Here is a 16,470-nt window from a genome sequence, read left to right on the forward strand (position 1 = left end):
TTTGTTTTTTGATTCAGAGTAGTTTTACTTTTACTTGCTTTTACTTTTATTTCCACCCGCTGGTTCTTTTAAGGCACCAAAGTCTAGTGGGGTAGAGTTTGAAAAGGATGGTGGTTTGGGGTGAAATACACTCCTTTACAACAGTAACCTTTACCAGTTGTGAAATATGACCAGGTGACAAGTTTGTGCACAACTGTGAACATGTTTGTAACTGTTGGCATGATGACATTGTATATAATTTGGATTATTTTTTTTATCTTGTCAAGATCCATGTCATGATTGTAAATTGTTTAAGCTGTACATTACTTTGTTTGTTTTTTGTAGTCAACGTTGTGGTGCTTTTATTTTGAAAGTCAAGTTCGCTTACAAGTTGCGCTAGTTTCCTCTTTGGGTAGAACGAAGAAAAACACCTGTAAGCGCGCAGAAAGGATGGTTTTTATTGAAAGACATGTTAAGTGGACTTTAACTACACACGGTTAAACGGTTAAAGGAAACCTCAGAAGAACGGCGGCTAATTCCCTTTTTGCAGCATGCAGCCAACAAGGTATTTATTTATATTGTTTGTTGTACAGTGTTTTTACTGCTGTGTCTTACGCTGAGTTTTATTTTGTTAATGCTGTATAGTTTTCACGGTGGCTTTGGAGAGAAGTCTTCAAATAAACCAGTGACAGAAAACCACTTGCGTCTGCCTGTGCTTCGAGGGAATTATAATGTTTATTTCTGCTGTAATGTTGGACATTTTAACATGACAGTCTTTAAGTGATGACGTATGAATACTGCTCTGTGTTTATTAACGTTGTTGTGTTTATAACATGTTTTAATGCTTTGTATGTTGTTCTATTGAATCTGAACAAGCCCCTAAAAACAGTCAGTGATCACTGTCGGCCTCTCTCAGTTTTTATTACCACTGCCTCAGTTTTGGAGCCTCTGGTGGACATTAGAGGAACTGCAGTTTTGGGCACTTTGGATTTGGCTTAATTTCCAGCCCCAGGGCTTAATGTTGGCTTCAGCACATTTCCAATGCCGTGGTCCATTTAAAAGTCCCTCTTGAACCATAGTCAGTAGGTCCTCAGCTAACTCGCAGGAGCCAACAAGATTTCAGAAATGAACTTGTCATCTGGTCATAATGGCTCTGGTCCCTCACTGACGTTCATGTGATACACATATATGTATGTAGAAAATACAGACTCAAAGCAGCAAAAGTTTCAGTACTATTATTTTTATGTGGCAGTTTCAAATACAGACTAAACGCATACAGGTGTTATTTTAGGCAGTTTTGTTAATTTGAATGTTTCATTAAGTTAAGATTATGTTTTTTTATTAGATCTATACTTAATAAAATGGTTTGGTTGCTCAGGCTCGTGTTTTTCTTTTCCAGTTGCTACTGTACTCTTAGCTTTTGGATTATTGAGTAAACAGAATGCAATCAAGTAACCGTCATTAATATAGGCATCATAAAGGCGACTTAAAGAGGTGTTTCCTTCAAGCTGTCATAGGACAAAGGTCTCTGAGCTGTTTAAACATCTGTCCGTGTGGTCTTCAAGATTAATCTTAGGGTCCTTCAAGGCATTTTTTGATACTCAGTCCAGAACATTGTCTAAAAGCCATAGTGAGTCCACTTGAACTTGCTGTTCTAAAGGATCAGCCTGAGATGTTTATGCAGTAAGACAACGTGAGGCTTTTGATTGTCTTTCAGAGTAAGGACCATCTGGTTTCCTACGGTTCTTGTCTGGGAACCCAGGTAAAGTTCCACCGGCCCTCCACGTCCTTTCTGACAAAGGCCTGTCCCTGGGGGAAGCTGTGGGTCTTGACGCTGCTGGACGGACTGAGGGACATGCTGAATGCCAAATCTGTCCGGTTGCGAGGCGTATGTGGTCCTGCCGGAGGATGACATGGGCTCGTTGGAATGAAGCCACTAGCAGAACTCCTGGGTTGGTCTGCACCTGAAGGCAACACGGGGGTGGGGAAGCCTCTTTCCGCTGGTGGGTTGAACTGGATTGTGTCTTGTGATGGTGTCTGGGTTTCTTGTAGTGAAGACCAGTAAGAGTGATGGTCAGCAGGATTTCCCTCCAAAGTCTGGACTTGACTGAAGGCAGTGAGAGAACAGGTCTCAGCAGACGGGGCGCTGTAGGTCCTGGTCATGGCTTCAGGAAACTCGTAATGTGTGCTCACTCGAGTGGCAGTGAAGTCGTCTGGGCAGTTTGAAGCTGACTCAGGAGGATTTTCACAGTTTGCTTCTTGGCATTCAGCAGCACTGTACCTACAGCTGGTTCCATGTGTTGCTCTTTGACAGTAACTGTGGACTGAAGTATCTGTGGATATGATGACAGGAGGGCCGAAAGAAGAGTTGGGATTGCATTCTGGGAATGAGGATGGATTGACGGCAGTATCGTAAACCAAACTCCTGAGGCTCCACTCAGAGGAGGACTCCTCGGATGTATCGATGGTGTCCCGATCCTTCAGTCCCAGAGTTCGAAGGACCCAGAGGTCCAGGTTTGGTTCTGAGCAAGCAGATGTCTCTAAAGACTCCGAGCAGAACTGGGCAGTGAGGTTCCTGCAGACTCTTTTGCTGATTTGTTGGGGGGGCGCTCGCTGATCCCCACAGAAACTGTCAAAGCAAGCCAGGCTTCTCTTCAGCTTCCTCCTCCCATCAGCAGTTAGTTTCTATAAGAAACAAGGACAGAATAACAGCAGTGTGTTATTATCTTCTTTATCGGTGGAAAACATTTAATGCTTTGATAGAGCAAAAGACATTTTGGACTGATATAAAAGTGAACTTTGAAAGACTTGAGATGTCTCCAGGATTAGTGATCAATGGTTTCATTAACAGTGTCTGAATGTTTCAGTTGGCATAATTTGTTTTACATAATTTTTCTACTTCTGTACAAAACATATTCATGTTAGAGCTACAGGGTGACGATGGATCTGAAGGCTGATAGGGTTGGTATGAAGTCAGCAGTGATGTGGACCCATACCAGTTTTTGTGTTAACGTGAGAGCTGGGGCTGAGGGCATACCTGGTAGTTTACTGAATAGTTCCTACCTTCAACTACGACCACAAGATAGGCGTTACAAGCAGTTCAGCCTTAGATATAAGGTGAGGAGGTCGGCCATTTGGAAGACTAGAGCGTCCACATCGAAAGGAGGCAGCTAAAGTGGTTTGGGCGTCTAACTAGTTTCTCCTAGGCAAGTTATTTTTTCTCTTTTTGGGGGGCTATGACTAACAAGGAGAATCCCCCGGGCACACCCAGGACACGTGAAATATGTCTTTATGACTCTCAGCTCAGTAGATGAAGATCTGAGTGTCTTTGTTTAGACTGCTGGTTTATTTCTGTCTTATTGCTGTCAGTGCGTCTGATGCTGCACGGACCTTTGCCTTTTGTTCCAGGTTTCTCACAAAGGAGGAATTGAGGAATGCTCTGAGCTTGTTGTTCTCCTCCTGCAGCCTGGCCAGCTCCTCCTCCCTCTGCAGCAGAGTGTCCTGGAGCTGGAAGGATACAATCACATCACAGCAATGCAGATTATAAGGACGCGGGTATATGAACTGCAGAGGTTCAGTGGCACACATCGACCGGTTCTTTTGAAATGTGTTACGGTTTACTGAATACACAGCGGATCATCTGCCTCCGTCACACCAACCCTCTGCATTGTCCTTGTTCACTACATCCATGAACCTCCTCTGAGGTCTTCCTCTTCTCCTCCTGCCTGGCAGCTCCATCTTCATCATCCTCTGTCCCTCCTCTGTACATGTCCAAACCATCTCAGCCTCTCTGACTCTGAGCTGTCCCTCTGATGGACTCATTTCTGACCCTGTGCATGCTCTCTAACAAATATTGCTGTCAGTTAGACGTGCTAGATGTTTACGTTCACAGTGTACCAGCTGAAATAAGAAGTGTTACAGTAGCTTACTCAAAAAGGACAAAAAGGAACTGCTATACGTTGAGGGTCAGGTTGTGTCTTTTGCACTCCATGTTTAACCTCAGCTGCTGAGCTAACTGTAGTTCGTGTGCACTAAAACAATAATAAATTAAATGTGAGAACCTGTTGGTACCTGTTTGTTTCTCTGGAGGTGAGGAGAGAGATCTTCCGTCCACATCAGAGCAGCCGGAGGCGTGGAGTCAAAGACACAATGAGACTCTGAGAGGAAGACACACAGCAGACTTTAAACTGGTGGCAGTGGAGGATTTAGTCAGACTATTTGCCCGGCTGAAGTTCTGGATTCAAAACCATGCTCTCAAAGTCAGAGTAGGCTTTTTATTACATTTTAACACAGGAGTGTATGCTCAAGATTGGAGCAACCTCCAGCTGAGCATTAGAGATTTGGTTCTTTTGAAACTTGTGTCCACATAACCAAATAAATAGATTTGTCTTAATGTTTCAGGCCCAGAGGCTTCCACCTGTGAGACCACCCATTAGTTGCTGAGGTCCAATTTTAAATCCTCAAACTGAGGACTGATAGCTTGATTTAGACTTCTGCAGGAAATCTGGGTCCTAACTGACGTAACCAGAAACTCATTTTTCTCCTACACCACAACCTTGCACGACATTCAAGTCTTTGTGGTATGCACCGACCCGACGTCTAGTTACATTTCTCTGGAGGTGCACATCAGGTTACATAGAAGGTTCCGGTTAATTACGGCGTAATTCTGACACAGAAGTATAATTCATGTGTTAGCTGCCGCTATCTTAGCTTTTTGAAACCAGATGTGACAGGTGAGGGGCGGCGCTGACCTTTCATTCGCATGGTAAACCATGGCTCACTTTGAGCTGACTCTAATGTGACCCTAATTTAAAACACGTTGGATTTAAAAGGACTTGAAACCAACTGCCGCGACCATAAATGAGCAGAAGGCTTTTATCCTCATAGACTTCTAGAGGGAGGTCTGGGCCTCTTTGCTTAGGCTGCTGCCCCCGCGACCCGACCTCGGATAAAGCGGATGAAGATGGATGGATGGATGGAGACTTCTATATAATGACACTTCTATTTAAACCAGAGGAGCTGCCCCCTGCTGGCCATTAGTAAGAATGCAGGTTTCTTCCATTTCATCAGTACTGGTTTCACTTCTACCACATCGAAACTTCCTTTAATTGTTATTAAAAGTCTTCACAACAATGCGTGGATGGTTATAAAGCCCTTGGTTTTTGGTCTTGAGGCTCTGATTTCACATCAGCAGCATCTAGTGGTCGTTAGAGGAGCTGCAGTGTGGAGAAACCAGGGCAGGGCATTCTTGACAAATTGGACTCTTGGAGAAAGAAGAGCCTGAGAAAATTAAAAGATGAATCTTAATATAAACTGTTCTGGATGTTTCCATCTGCAGCAAAGAGAGCTGAGACAGATCGCTCATGTTGAACATGCCGGGAGCTTCTTGTGTTTGATGAATGATCCTCCAGCTCGCTGATTCTCACTCTGCTGAATGTGGCATTTATAGAAATGTAGAATAATTCCTTCCATGAAGAATACATCGCAGTCAGCAGAGTACAGCTGCCTTCTGCATCCTCGGCCTCTCACTAACTGTTACTATCTGATGCTGTTAGTTGGACTCACCCCATTCGGGCGATGACTCGTCACGCTGCTCTCCGAGGTCGCTGAGGTCAACGGGGTCATGGACCCAAACAGAGGCCAGGGTTTCCATGGAACAGTCAACAGTGTCTGGGCCGAGAGCCAGGGCCTGGAGCATGAGATGGTGATGGTGAAGAAATGGAGAAGGACGGGGAATCCCTACAGAGAAACAAATGAAGGGAGGGAGGGAGTGTGTTTTTATACTTGTGTATCTATCTCTGTGGGGGCTGTTTAATCCTTGTGGGGACACGTTAGCTGCTCCACACTTTGGCTCACGGTTTCAAAGAGTTGTTTGAGGTTCAGACTAGTGTTGATATGGTGATGATCAACACTTCAGAACGCAAAAGTATATGGACACCTGAACACTGAGATATCTGTACAACATTTATTCAGTGATGCTGTCTGCCCCCTACAGGCAACAAGAGGGACTGCAGAAACTGCAAGGCTGTTTTTGAGAATAAAAAATGTACCTAAAGTAGTGTGGCTACTCTTACAGAAAAGAAGACATCTTTTCTCCTCACCATGAAAAATAGAGCCAACAAATGCCCCTACAGGTCACAGATCACAAAACAGGAGCAGTAAAACTACTGCCTGCAGCAATGCACAATGGGAAAAGTGCACACACTCCAATTAGTTGTTCTTTTTTTGTTTTTTAGCTCATTCTGCACTTAAAATGAATTTAATACAACATTTTAAAATAAAATCCAAGTATTGGAGCTTTATAAATTGGATTTAGTTAACCTGGAACTAAATCATCTGATATTTAGCGTTAAATTTTGGGGGCAGTTCAGCAGGGACTAGAAGATATTTCACCCAATGCTGTGCATGTTTTTAATATTCTTGCAGCCATCACAACCTTCTTCATGGTTTATTTCCTTTGAAAGCGCTTCTGCAAACCAGAGTGTCCACTTTAATTATTACCCCATCACCCATAATCCCCCCCCCCAAAATGTAAATATGTAAATCCTGTCATCCTGTCAAGCATGTGTGCTACTTGTGGATAGAAAGCAATTAAAAAAGTTAAGTTCTGAAATATCACAGTAATGTTTTACTAAAATTTACGGAGCCCCGCAAGGGACATGGGAGAAAAAAAATTAAGACGGACTTTTGCGAGATCTCGCAAAACAAACTCGGGATCTCGCAAAAGTTTTGTGAGATCTCACAAAAGTTTTAGCCGCATTCTTCGGAGGCCGCCAGCTCGAAGCCGACCAGGAGGTCGAGGCACGATGTGCCGGGAGAGCGGTGTTCCTCCCGGCTGTAGTAGGTCTCGACCTCCCGTTAGCTTCGAGCTAGTGGGTGTCAGATCTCCGAAAACATCGGAGCACTTTTGCAAATATGTGATGTCTTGTAAACCGAGCAGATATCTGACGTTTACACAGCTACATTCACGCCTCAAAATATCTTAAAAGTGTATTTTGTGACCCAGAAAGAGTAAAATTACAACTAAGTAGCTGCCGCCATTGTTGGAATTCAACTTTTGCGAGATCTCGCAAAGTCCGTCTTAATTTTTTTTTCTCCCATGTCCCCTGCGGGGCTCTGTAAAAATTAATGTATATAAGGTTAACTTCATTTATACATTAATGTTCTGTTACTTTTTTAACTGCATGTACACTGACTGCCATGATGTTCAATCTGAACATATTCAGTAAAAGGACGAGATGTTACAATCCCTGATAATGCATCTAGTCCTTTTACTGAATATGTTCAGAATGACTGTCATTCTGAACATATTCAGATCTGATTCATAATAATAATTTAAAAAAACATAGATATAACAAAAACCTTGTAAAATATTAACTGAGTGTGTGCCATGCATCATAGAGCTCAGATATTTTACACAGAAACTCTTCAAAAAACATCAGAGATCTGCTTCTTATAGATTTGATTAGATTTAATGTTCTACATGCAGAACCGTTGCTTAACAGAAATCCCACCACTGTGTTGTTTTGGTTTTTGTGCCACCCCATTTAAAAACGCCCGGAGACTCCCCCGTGTTCCTTTGAATCTCTTAATTCAGACAATTCAGGGGAAAATGGACTCTAACCATGGGGGGTGGGGGGGGGGGGGGGGGGGTTACTTTAGTCAAAATACTCTCACTACTTTGTAAAACTCTTATTTAACACAACACTGTATTTAAAGTCTTTGTAATCCATCTGAATGAGTGCATGAAAATCAACTCATAAGTCTTTTTTTACATTTCTGATTAAAGATTCCCACTTCCTGTGGGCTCCCTCATTTTTAAAAGCCCTGGAAACGCCCCTGACTGTAACTCTTATAATCATTAAATGTGTAAAGTACCGGCATAAGAATGGATAGTTACAAAACTGAACACTGGATTAAAATAACTGCACCTTTCTCAGTAAGCACAATCATTTTAACCGCACAGATATGAAGCTGTGTCCAAAGCTCCCCCCAAACCTTTTAAATAAACCTGTTTAATAAAACTCCGCTGCGGTCTGCGCCTCTCACTGCACCTGCCTGCGTTAAAAAAGTCCACACTTTAAAGCAGCTGCGTGTTCATCGTGTTTTCTACCTGCAGAGACTCAGAGCGCAGGAGAGCCGCGGGGCGCAGAAGTCTTCCCGGGTTTTCGGAGTGCGTGTTGCGCGTGAAGCTCAGCGGACTCTCGCTCGGGTCCCGAAAGAAGCGGTGACGGGCTGAAATGTCGCGATGCCCGGTTGAGGGTCCGGCCAGACTGCAGCCGACTGCAGCTCTCACACAGACAGGTGTGCGTGTGCAGATCCGTCTGTGCAGTCAGCTGTCGGGACGGAGCTGAGGGTCCCCCCTGCAGGCACGGCGCGGAAAAACTCCAGTTCTGAGTTCATTCATTCAGGCGAAAGCGGGCTCAGTGCACTTTGTGGAATATTCAGAAAAGAGCCACACGTGACAGGATCAGTGGGCAGACTGCAAACACCATTATGTGATACTGTAGGGGTGTCAAACACAAGGCTCTGGGTCAGATTTTCTACATGTTAAAGAAACACAGCTGTAGTAAAGGAAAACAATCTCAGCCAGATTTGCGCTATAAATGTGTAAAATTACAGAAAATGTGTTTTTCTGTAGTAAAAGTGTCGCAGTGGGACCAGAGAGAAAAGGTGAGAAGCTTTCAGTCCGTTAATTGTTTATTACTCATTACTTTGGTGGGGTGTGAATGGGAGTACGGGGGTTGTTCTCAGCAGGACAAAAATCATGAAAATTAAAAGTTGGAAGTCCAAACTGTTTGCGCTCTTTCATATTTTAAAAATGTCGTCCAGATGGTCGCATTGGAGTCTCTGCTGGGCCGGTTCTGGCCCTGGGCCTGATGTTTGACACTCATAAGGCCCAGTCTTTAAGCAGTCCTGGATAACTAAGACTTCTGCTCCTGCCGTGGAGGCGAGCGATGGGAGGGAAGAGATGTTTTCAGATGTGGTTGATGGAGTTGGAATGAAAATGGATGAATGGATCAGGTTTTAGGTATTAGGTACACCTGTTCACCTGGTCTCCTCAGGACAAACCTTTCATTAGCCAATCACACGGCAGCAGCTCAGTGCATTTAGGCATGACAGGTTTGACTGCAGAGACGGAGCAAGTGTAACCTGTCTGCAGCTGCTAGTGCTGAGATTCATCACTGACACACACACACACACACACACACACACACACACGAGTTAATCTGCAGTCTGACAGCAGGTCTGTTAAACTGCAGCAACAATTAGGAGTCTAATTCACAGACCGGCATTCCAGCGAGATGACACATTAACGGAGGAAGAGGGACGAAGAAGAAAGGGAGGAGGAAAAAAAGAGGAGGTGCGGGGAGATACATGATTTATTTTTATTTGAGTACAATACAGCAGATTATGCAGCGACCTTTGAGCTCTCTGCTGGGTCAGAGGTCAGAGGTCGGCTGCAGCAATGGCTCTCAGGCTCAGATCGTTTACTCTGGTCTTGAAAGTCAAGATCAGGCTTCCGATGAGCGTCAGGCAGCTCTTCACCACCAGCTGAGGGACAAATCTGTTCCCCCACCCCTGCTGTGAGACCGCTAAACCATTAAAAATGACTTTCCCCATCAGCTTTTGTGGCTGGTTAAGCACTTGTAGATGGGGTGGAGGCTGGGGGGTTAATGAGCTCCACCAGCAGACCTCCTGCTCATCAAATAGCAGCAGTGTGAACACAGTGGCCATATGCCGAGCCTGCAGGAGAGGGCAGGTTCAGCACACTCATGGAGGAGGCAGTTAAAGGAGCTTAAGAGTTAAGATTTCAAAGTTTCCCAGAATGAATGAAAAACCTAAAACTAAAACTAGGTGTGACAAACATTTTATTCACTGAATTAAGAATAAAAAGTAGAAGCAGAACTAAAACTGTTGTGTTATATAATTGTTGCTTACCTGCTGAGGCTCTGGTCATTTTATTTACTGACATCTGAAAAATACCATTAAAATATAATAATGACTTAAAATAACACTGAAACTGATCAAAACTAAACCAATAAAAGCTGAAGTGAAACGAGCAGCCAGTACAGACAGGACAGTCAGATTAACTCCAAATTTATGGATTGAGTTGCATCACAGGTGGGGTCTGGAAAAAAATGGATCTGGATCCAGGAGTTGGACATTGTGACAAACCTGTTCCAAATCCACCATCACAGCTTCAGATACTGCTGGGATGTTCTTCCCTCACCGGGGAACTATCAGCTCAAGCACTGAAACGACTCAAATACAAACAAAGACAGCCCATCATTTCAGCATTTATTAACAGAGATGCGTCTGACTGTATCGGTCTCTGACATCACTGGAGGAAGTCTGGTCCACTCCTCTTCACAGCGTTGCTTCGGTTCATCGAGGTTTGCGGCATTCGTCCATGCACAGCTCTCTGAGCTCTGCAGCACTTTGATTCTTTTCTTTTTCAGTCGTTCTGGTGCAGATCTGCTGTGCTTGGGTCATCAGCTGTGGGACAGATGGCCTCACACTGGTATACGGAGGAGTTTGTGGTCCACTCAGTGACTGTGAGGAGCCGAAATCCTCACCCCTCAACCGCTGTACAAGCCTGCTGCTGTCAAACATGTGTGGCTCTGTGGCACAGCGGGCAGTGGGTTGGACTTCTAGGCCACTTTTGAGGAAGAAATTCAAAGGTTGTATGTGTCCCCTCTGAGCTTCATGGAGTAAGGATGGACTCTTGGTTCAGCTCATGCTGAATGAATAATTACAGGGTGTAATATGTCGTGTGTTGTAGTTCATCGGAGGTTTGGGTTACGTAATTTTAAGACCTTCTGAGGATCAGATGATCTTTTATTGTCTGCGCGAGCTCAGGGTTGATGGTTAGTTTGTAGTTTTCGTGTTTGCTCCTTTAGTTGCTCTTTATTAATATCAACGTTGTATTTTTAATAATCATGACACATCGTGGCATCGCATCTTTCTGTGATGACCTCCGCACTGATGAGAGCTCATCACAACTGTGGTTCAACGGTTTCTATGGAAACTACAAACATCCACCTTGTGGTAGCACCAGAGGAAAAGTCAGAGGTTCGTTAAAGTCAGCAGCGCTGTGTGTGTGTCGGTGTGTGAGTGTGTGTCGGTGTGTGTGTGTGTGTGTGTGTGCGTGTGTGTGTGTGTGTGTGTGTGTGTGTGTGTGTGTGTGTGTATGCGTGTGTGGGTCAGCAGGTCGCCCTCTCAGCTCCTCTTTGAAGTGTCTCCGTTGCAGCCGGCCTTCGTGCTGAGCTCTCATTCACAGCCGCTGGATCAGGACGCCCTCTGCCAATTACACGGAGCCTCCGGGCTGCCGTAGCTCACCAGCACGTGTCCGACAGGCAGCAGGTCGGAGGATTACTGACCCACCGAAGCCAGCTGGTTTAGTTTGGTGTCTGCTGAAGTGTCTTTGAGCCAGGCACTGAAACTCTGACATGGGTTCCTGTGCGGCTTCATCATCAGTTCAGTGTAAATTTATTTGAGTCTTTAATGAGAGCAGTGAGGGTCCAGGCAACAAGTGCTGTTTGTGTTTTAACAATATGCATGTTAACCTCTTCATCAGCACCTGATCTTCAGCTTCAGTCCTGGAACACCGGAGCGTTTGAATTTAAAAAAATACACAACTCGACAACAACAAAGGTGCACAAAAAACTAAAAAACTACAAATGTAAAACAAAAACATAAAAACTCAAAAAATTACAAAGAGGAAAAAAGAAGAGACACAAAGTGAAATACATAAAATAATTCATGAGTCACGATGACGTCTGCAAACACTGAATATTTTACACTTATGTGATTTTAGACAGATTCACGTCGGCTGTATTCAGAGTCATAGGAACGAAGGATGTGTGTGTTTGTGTACGTGTGGCTGTGAAGAAAAGCTCACGTGTTTTAATGTCTGCTGCTTTTAACACCTTCAACCTGTCTCCGGTGGCGGCAGCAGTTAGCTGATAATTACCCCTCTGCAGGGCAGTATGGAGGGCTACAGGTGGGCTACCTGGTGGTCTCACACAGATTCAGTGGGACAGATGTTAAATCCCGCCCACCCTCCTCCTTACTCCTCCTCCCTGCTGGGATCCTAATAACAGTGGGCCGGGCGGCAGGATTTGTTGGACAACAGCGGCGGCTGCCTGACTGCCAGCAGCCTGTTCTCTGCTGGACGCCACCTCCACCTCAGGTGCACCCGAATCTGACCTCGCTGTGATTAAACAATCTGCTGCTTCACTCAGAAAAGTTTTAACTGGATCCAGGAGAAGCCGGTGAACCCACCCAAGACGGTAACCATCGACATGACCACAATCGGGGAACCGTAAACCACATTTCAACACTCCCACACCAATAACAACCTTCACTCGTCAACCACAGACCCTCATACGTCCCCGTAAACCACAGAGTCTGTGCTGTACACCACACAGGAATGAGAATGTCTGAGCACGAGCTGCAGGAGGCATGAAAGCCTGAAAACCTCCATGCAACAGTCACACTGAGTCCAAGTCCAAGAAGAACTGCAGCTGTTCTGGAACGAGGGTTAGGGAGAATCCCAAGTGCAGTTTTTATAAGGTCCAAACTGACCACGAGCTGTAAACTTAAAGATGAGCTGCACGTGAACAGCACTGATAGCGAGCTGCAGAGGCCGTGAATGACCACTGAAGAGTGTCAGAGACTCGAGTCCGCTCGAAAGAACAAGAGCGATGCAAAAAGACGAGAGTGTCGTCCAAGCAGGACGAAATACGGCCAACGCGCTGCTCGAGGTCACGTTTATGGCTGCATGAGAGGAAAGAAATCAATCTCTGTGTGTGTGTGTGTGTGTGTGTGTGTGTGTGTGTGTGTGTGTGTGTGTGTTAACCTGCCTGGTTAAACCTGAGTGTCTCCTGTGGAGATAAGCTGAAGACACACACACACATTAACTACCCCCCTCAAAACACAAACATGGACACACAGGACATGTAATATCCTCGTTACACACACACATTCATGCATACATGATATCACACACACACACACACACATCACACCCGGCCATCACACACACACACAGCTCTGTATGTGTGTGTGTCGCTGGCTGCCGGCCTCGTGCTGCTAAGCTTCTTTTACGTGCACAATGGCGCCCTGCTGGCAGCTCAGGGCCAATTAAAGCCCTGTGAGAGAGAGAAACACCTCCAGGCGTCTAACCTCGATCGCCCATGGTTCTGATCTCTGAGGCGGACCAACCAGCTGCTTCACCTCCTGCATGAAAGCAACATGTTCTCATATTACATCAGTTTATCAGTCTGACAGGTTGGCAATCAAATGTCTTTAACACATGAAAATCACTTTGTGTGCGAATAGACGGTAACATCACCTGAAACAGCTCAAATCTAAACGGTTGAGACGTCTCTGCTTCACGTGCTTCGATGCCTCTCTAACACAAGTTCGCTTATTATGTTAGTAATGGAGTCAACCAATCAATAACCTCAGTGACGCTCACAGGTCTGGACACAGCACAACTTGTTTAAGGGACACATTCAGCCTGTAGTCTCTGCAGAACAGCAGAAGGCATCATGTCATACCTTTCAGATGTTTATCTTAATCCATAAAGTGCTTTTGAGCTGTGCAAGTCAAATTCAACAAATTTGGAAGGCTGTCTAAAACACAGAAAAAGAATGCACGCTGTAAACTTGATAAACCAATATTTCACAATACGACAGAAAATATATCACATGTTTAAATCAAGACATTTTACAGTTTTTTGGAAAATGTGCTCTCATTTTGAATTCAAGGGCAGCAAAAATGTTTGAATGTCTGAAAGGCTTCTGATATGTTTTCATGTTCTATTGTAAGTAAAGTTGCAGTTTTGTTCACATTCAGCGCAGCGTTTTTGAAACAGGGTTTTTAAACTAAATTAAGTTTGCATCCTTTAAAGCAGGGGTGTCCAACTCCAGGCTTCCTGCAGGTTTTAGATCTCACCGGGGGTCAGCACACCTGAATCACATGATCAGCTCATTTCCAGGCCTCTGGAGAACTTCAGGACATGTTGAGGAGGTCATTTAGCCGTTTAAATCAGCTGTGATGGATCAAGGACACATCTAAACCCTGCAGGACACCGGACCTCGAGGCCTGGAGTTCAACACCTGTGCTTTAAAGGATTGATTGAAGCAGGAGGATGCAGGTGGAGGTCATGGTGGTTCCATGTTTCACTATAATACATTCAAAATCTGTTTATGCTGATGATCTTTGTATATATGAAGGTTTTCACCAGATCTGATCTTATTTAATACCTCATTTAAAATCTTTACATTTTTTAGTTCCAGCTGTGTTCCCTGATGTTTCCATTTTTCCAATTACCTGTGTGTGTGTGTGTGTGTGTGTGTGTGTGTGTGTGTGTGTGTGTGTGTGTGTGTGTGTGTGTGTGTGTGTACACCGAGGTAAAAAAAGGGGTCATCAAGGTTAGTTTATGTTTATTAACTCCAACCTCTGATTCTGCATTGTGGGTCTGCTTTCTGTTTAAGCAGACCCACAATGCAGAATGACTCTACTTCACGTTATTCCTGTGCACCAGCTCGAGGTAAAACATCTCATATTCTCTTCCTTAAAGGTTTGTTGAAAAATAAAGAATTTCCTTCAATCAAATCAATCATCTAAAGATAGAAAGTGAGGGTTCCTACACAAAGCATACTTTCAGTGATGATATCATCTTCTATAAGAGCATATTTATGTTTCAGAAGAATAAAGAGCCATGACAGCACATCACCCCGCAGTAATGTTTGTCTTGACCATCTGCGATTTATCTTTGATGATGTTTTTTCACATTTATTTCAACAACCTGCAATAAAAACAGGTCAAAATGACAGCTTTTGTTCCAAACACCACTAACAGCACAGAGGAGTCAGGTGTCACCCAGGCAGCGTGCCGATCCCTCATTCAGAACAATATACCAACACACCTGGTGACATCAGCACCAGCAGTCCCTCTGATTGGCCGTCTGTATGAGCGAGCTGATTAGAAGAGGTCAGCAAGTGTTTGAGTGTGTGAATGAAAGTGTGCCACTACTGAAGCGTGTTAAACGTTTGTACAAAGCGTTCTTCCTGTTGCTGAAAGGAGGGGAGATTTGATCCTCCTGTAAGTGAGGCAAACCTGTATGTTGTCAGTCAGTTTCAGGTGGTGTAACTGAATCGCTGTAACACGATGCTGTTTGTTCTCTAAACACTGGAGACGATCACAGAACCATTCAAATGTGTCTCCGTTTAGTGGAGACAGAAAAGCAAAAAAAGCTCAAACTGTTCTGAGAAATTTCAGATTTTAGTTTCAACAGTTTAACTTCCTCACTTTGAAAAAATGAATTCAAATTTTCAAGTTGTTACATTATATTTAGTAAATCTTTGAAATGAAGAGGTTAATAGATGGTTAAATGATGCCACTGTTATTTAGAAACTTACTGAATTGAATATTTCCAGTGAAATTATTCATATTGAAAAATTCCTTCTAAGAGTTAGAGTTAGGCTACTGAGCTATGTGCAACCCATAGCAGCAGGTTTGGAAATCATGCCTCACACTCAAACAGGGTTTGGTCGACTAATCTGCTAATCGAATCACCCCGCCCAAATCAGTTGATGAGTTTGTATAGTTTTTATATGTTCCTCCTAATTATACATATTTCTCCTGTTTGTCACTTGCTGTTTCCGTAGCAGTTGGAGTTTTTACAGGGTGGGGTTGCTAGCCCCACGCTCAACCCTCCTCCTTTCTCATCCGGGCTTGGGACCGGCAATGGCAGAGCCGGTCCCAACAACCAACCAGCAACGTGCTGAAGAGGTGGAGAATTTTACATATCTTGGCAGCATCATCTCGAATGACGGGGTCTCTGATCGGGATGTCGACGCCAGAGTAGGGAAGGCAGTTGGTGTCCTGCGACGTCTCCAACCTAACCCTGAATGTTAGGGTCAAGATCAGACTACTGAACTCTATCGTCTTCGCTACTGCATTTTACGCTAGTGAAACCTGGCGCTCAACAAGTGCAATTATTCAACACCTGAACGTGCTTCAACAACGTGGCCTGCGGCGAATCCTGAGAATTTGCTACCACATGGCGTCGAACATTCATGGACGATCTGAGAACTGTCGACATTGTCTGGGACGAAGCTGAAGCAGTCGCTGCTGACTGACATCGATGGAGATCACTAGCTGCCCGATGCGCCGCCCGGTGTAGGAGGAACTAAGTGCTAAGTGCTCCTGTTTGTCATTTATTCCTGCACAGTTGGTGTGGAGCACCCATCATTTCGATGTACATGACAATCACAATAAACTGCGATTCTATTCTATTCTATTCTAAACGTAGCTTTGTCTCGTAGTTTGGGTTCTGTTCACACAGAGGAAAATCCAGGTGAACTCCAAGCCAATCAAAAAGCCAAACTGCAAACCACGTGAGAATGTTCCGTCCACTGATTGGCTGGATGTGTTGGAGAGCAACAAACTAAATACAGGAAGAAGATGCTCTTT

The 16,470-nt window shown here is 44.4% G+C and overlaps 1 protein-coding gene across 1 annotated transcript; it reads right to left on the reverse strand.

Moving 5' to 3' along the window:
- Positions 1-1,183: 1,183 nt before the first annotated feature.
- Positions 1,184-8,184, reverse strand: gmnc (geminin coiled-coil domain containing). Its single transcript, XM_086260344.1, has 5 exons — positions 8,093-8,184; positions 5,545-5,718; positions 4,051-4,136; positions 3,370-3,486; positions 1,184-2,664 (listed from the first exon to the last, which is right to left on the reverse strand). The coding sequence occupies exons 2-5, from the start codon at positions 5,675-5,677 to the stop codon at positions 1,717-1,719; spliced, it is 1,284 nt and encodes a 427-aa protein (XP_086116470.1). The 5' UTR covers positions 5,678-5,718; positions 8,093-8,184; the 3' UTR covers positions 1,184-1,716.
- Positions 8,185-16,470: the final 8,286 nt, after the last annotated feature.

The sequence above is a fragment of the Aulonocara sp. 'chitande type north' Nkhata Bay genome, linkage group LG14 (assembly GCF_057382095.1).
Source record: "Aulonocara sp. 'chitande type north' Nkhata Bay isolate Kocher_YH1m ecotype deep benthic linkage group LG14, A_spYH_male_GT1.1, whole genome shotgun sequence".
NCBI classification, from domain to species: Eukaryota; Metazoa; Chordata; class Actinopteri; order Cichliformes; family Cichlidae; genus Aulonocara; species Aulonocara sp. 'chitande type north' Nkhata Bay.

Excerpts from the sequence above, each read along its gene's own strand:
- gmnc (XM_086260344.1), bottom strand. The coding sequence starts at position 5,677 with ATGCTCCAGGCCCTGGCTCTCGGCCCAGACACTGTTGACTGTTCCATG. Across the intron at positions 4,137-5,544 it reads CGAGTCATCGCCCGAATGGG|AGTCTCATTGTGTCTTTGAC; the intron begins GTGAGTCCAACT and ends TCTTCCTCTCAG. Across the intron at positions 2,665-3,369 it reads ACCTGGAACAAAAGGCAAAG|AAACTAACTGCTGATGGGAG; the intron begins GTCCGTGCAGCA and ends TGTTTCTTATAG.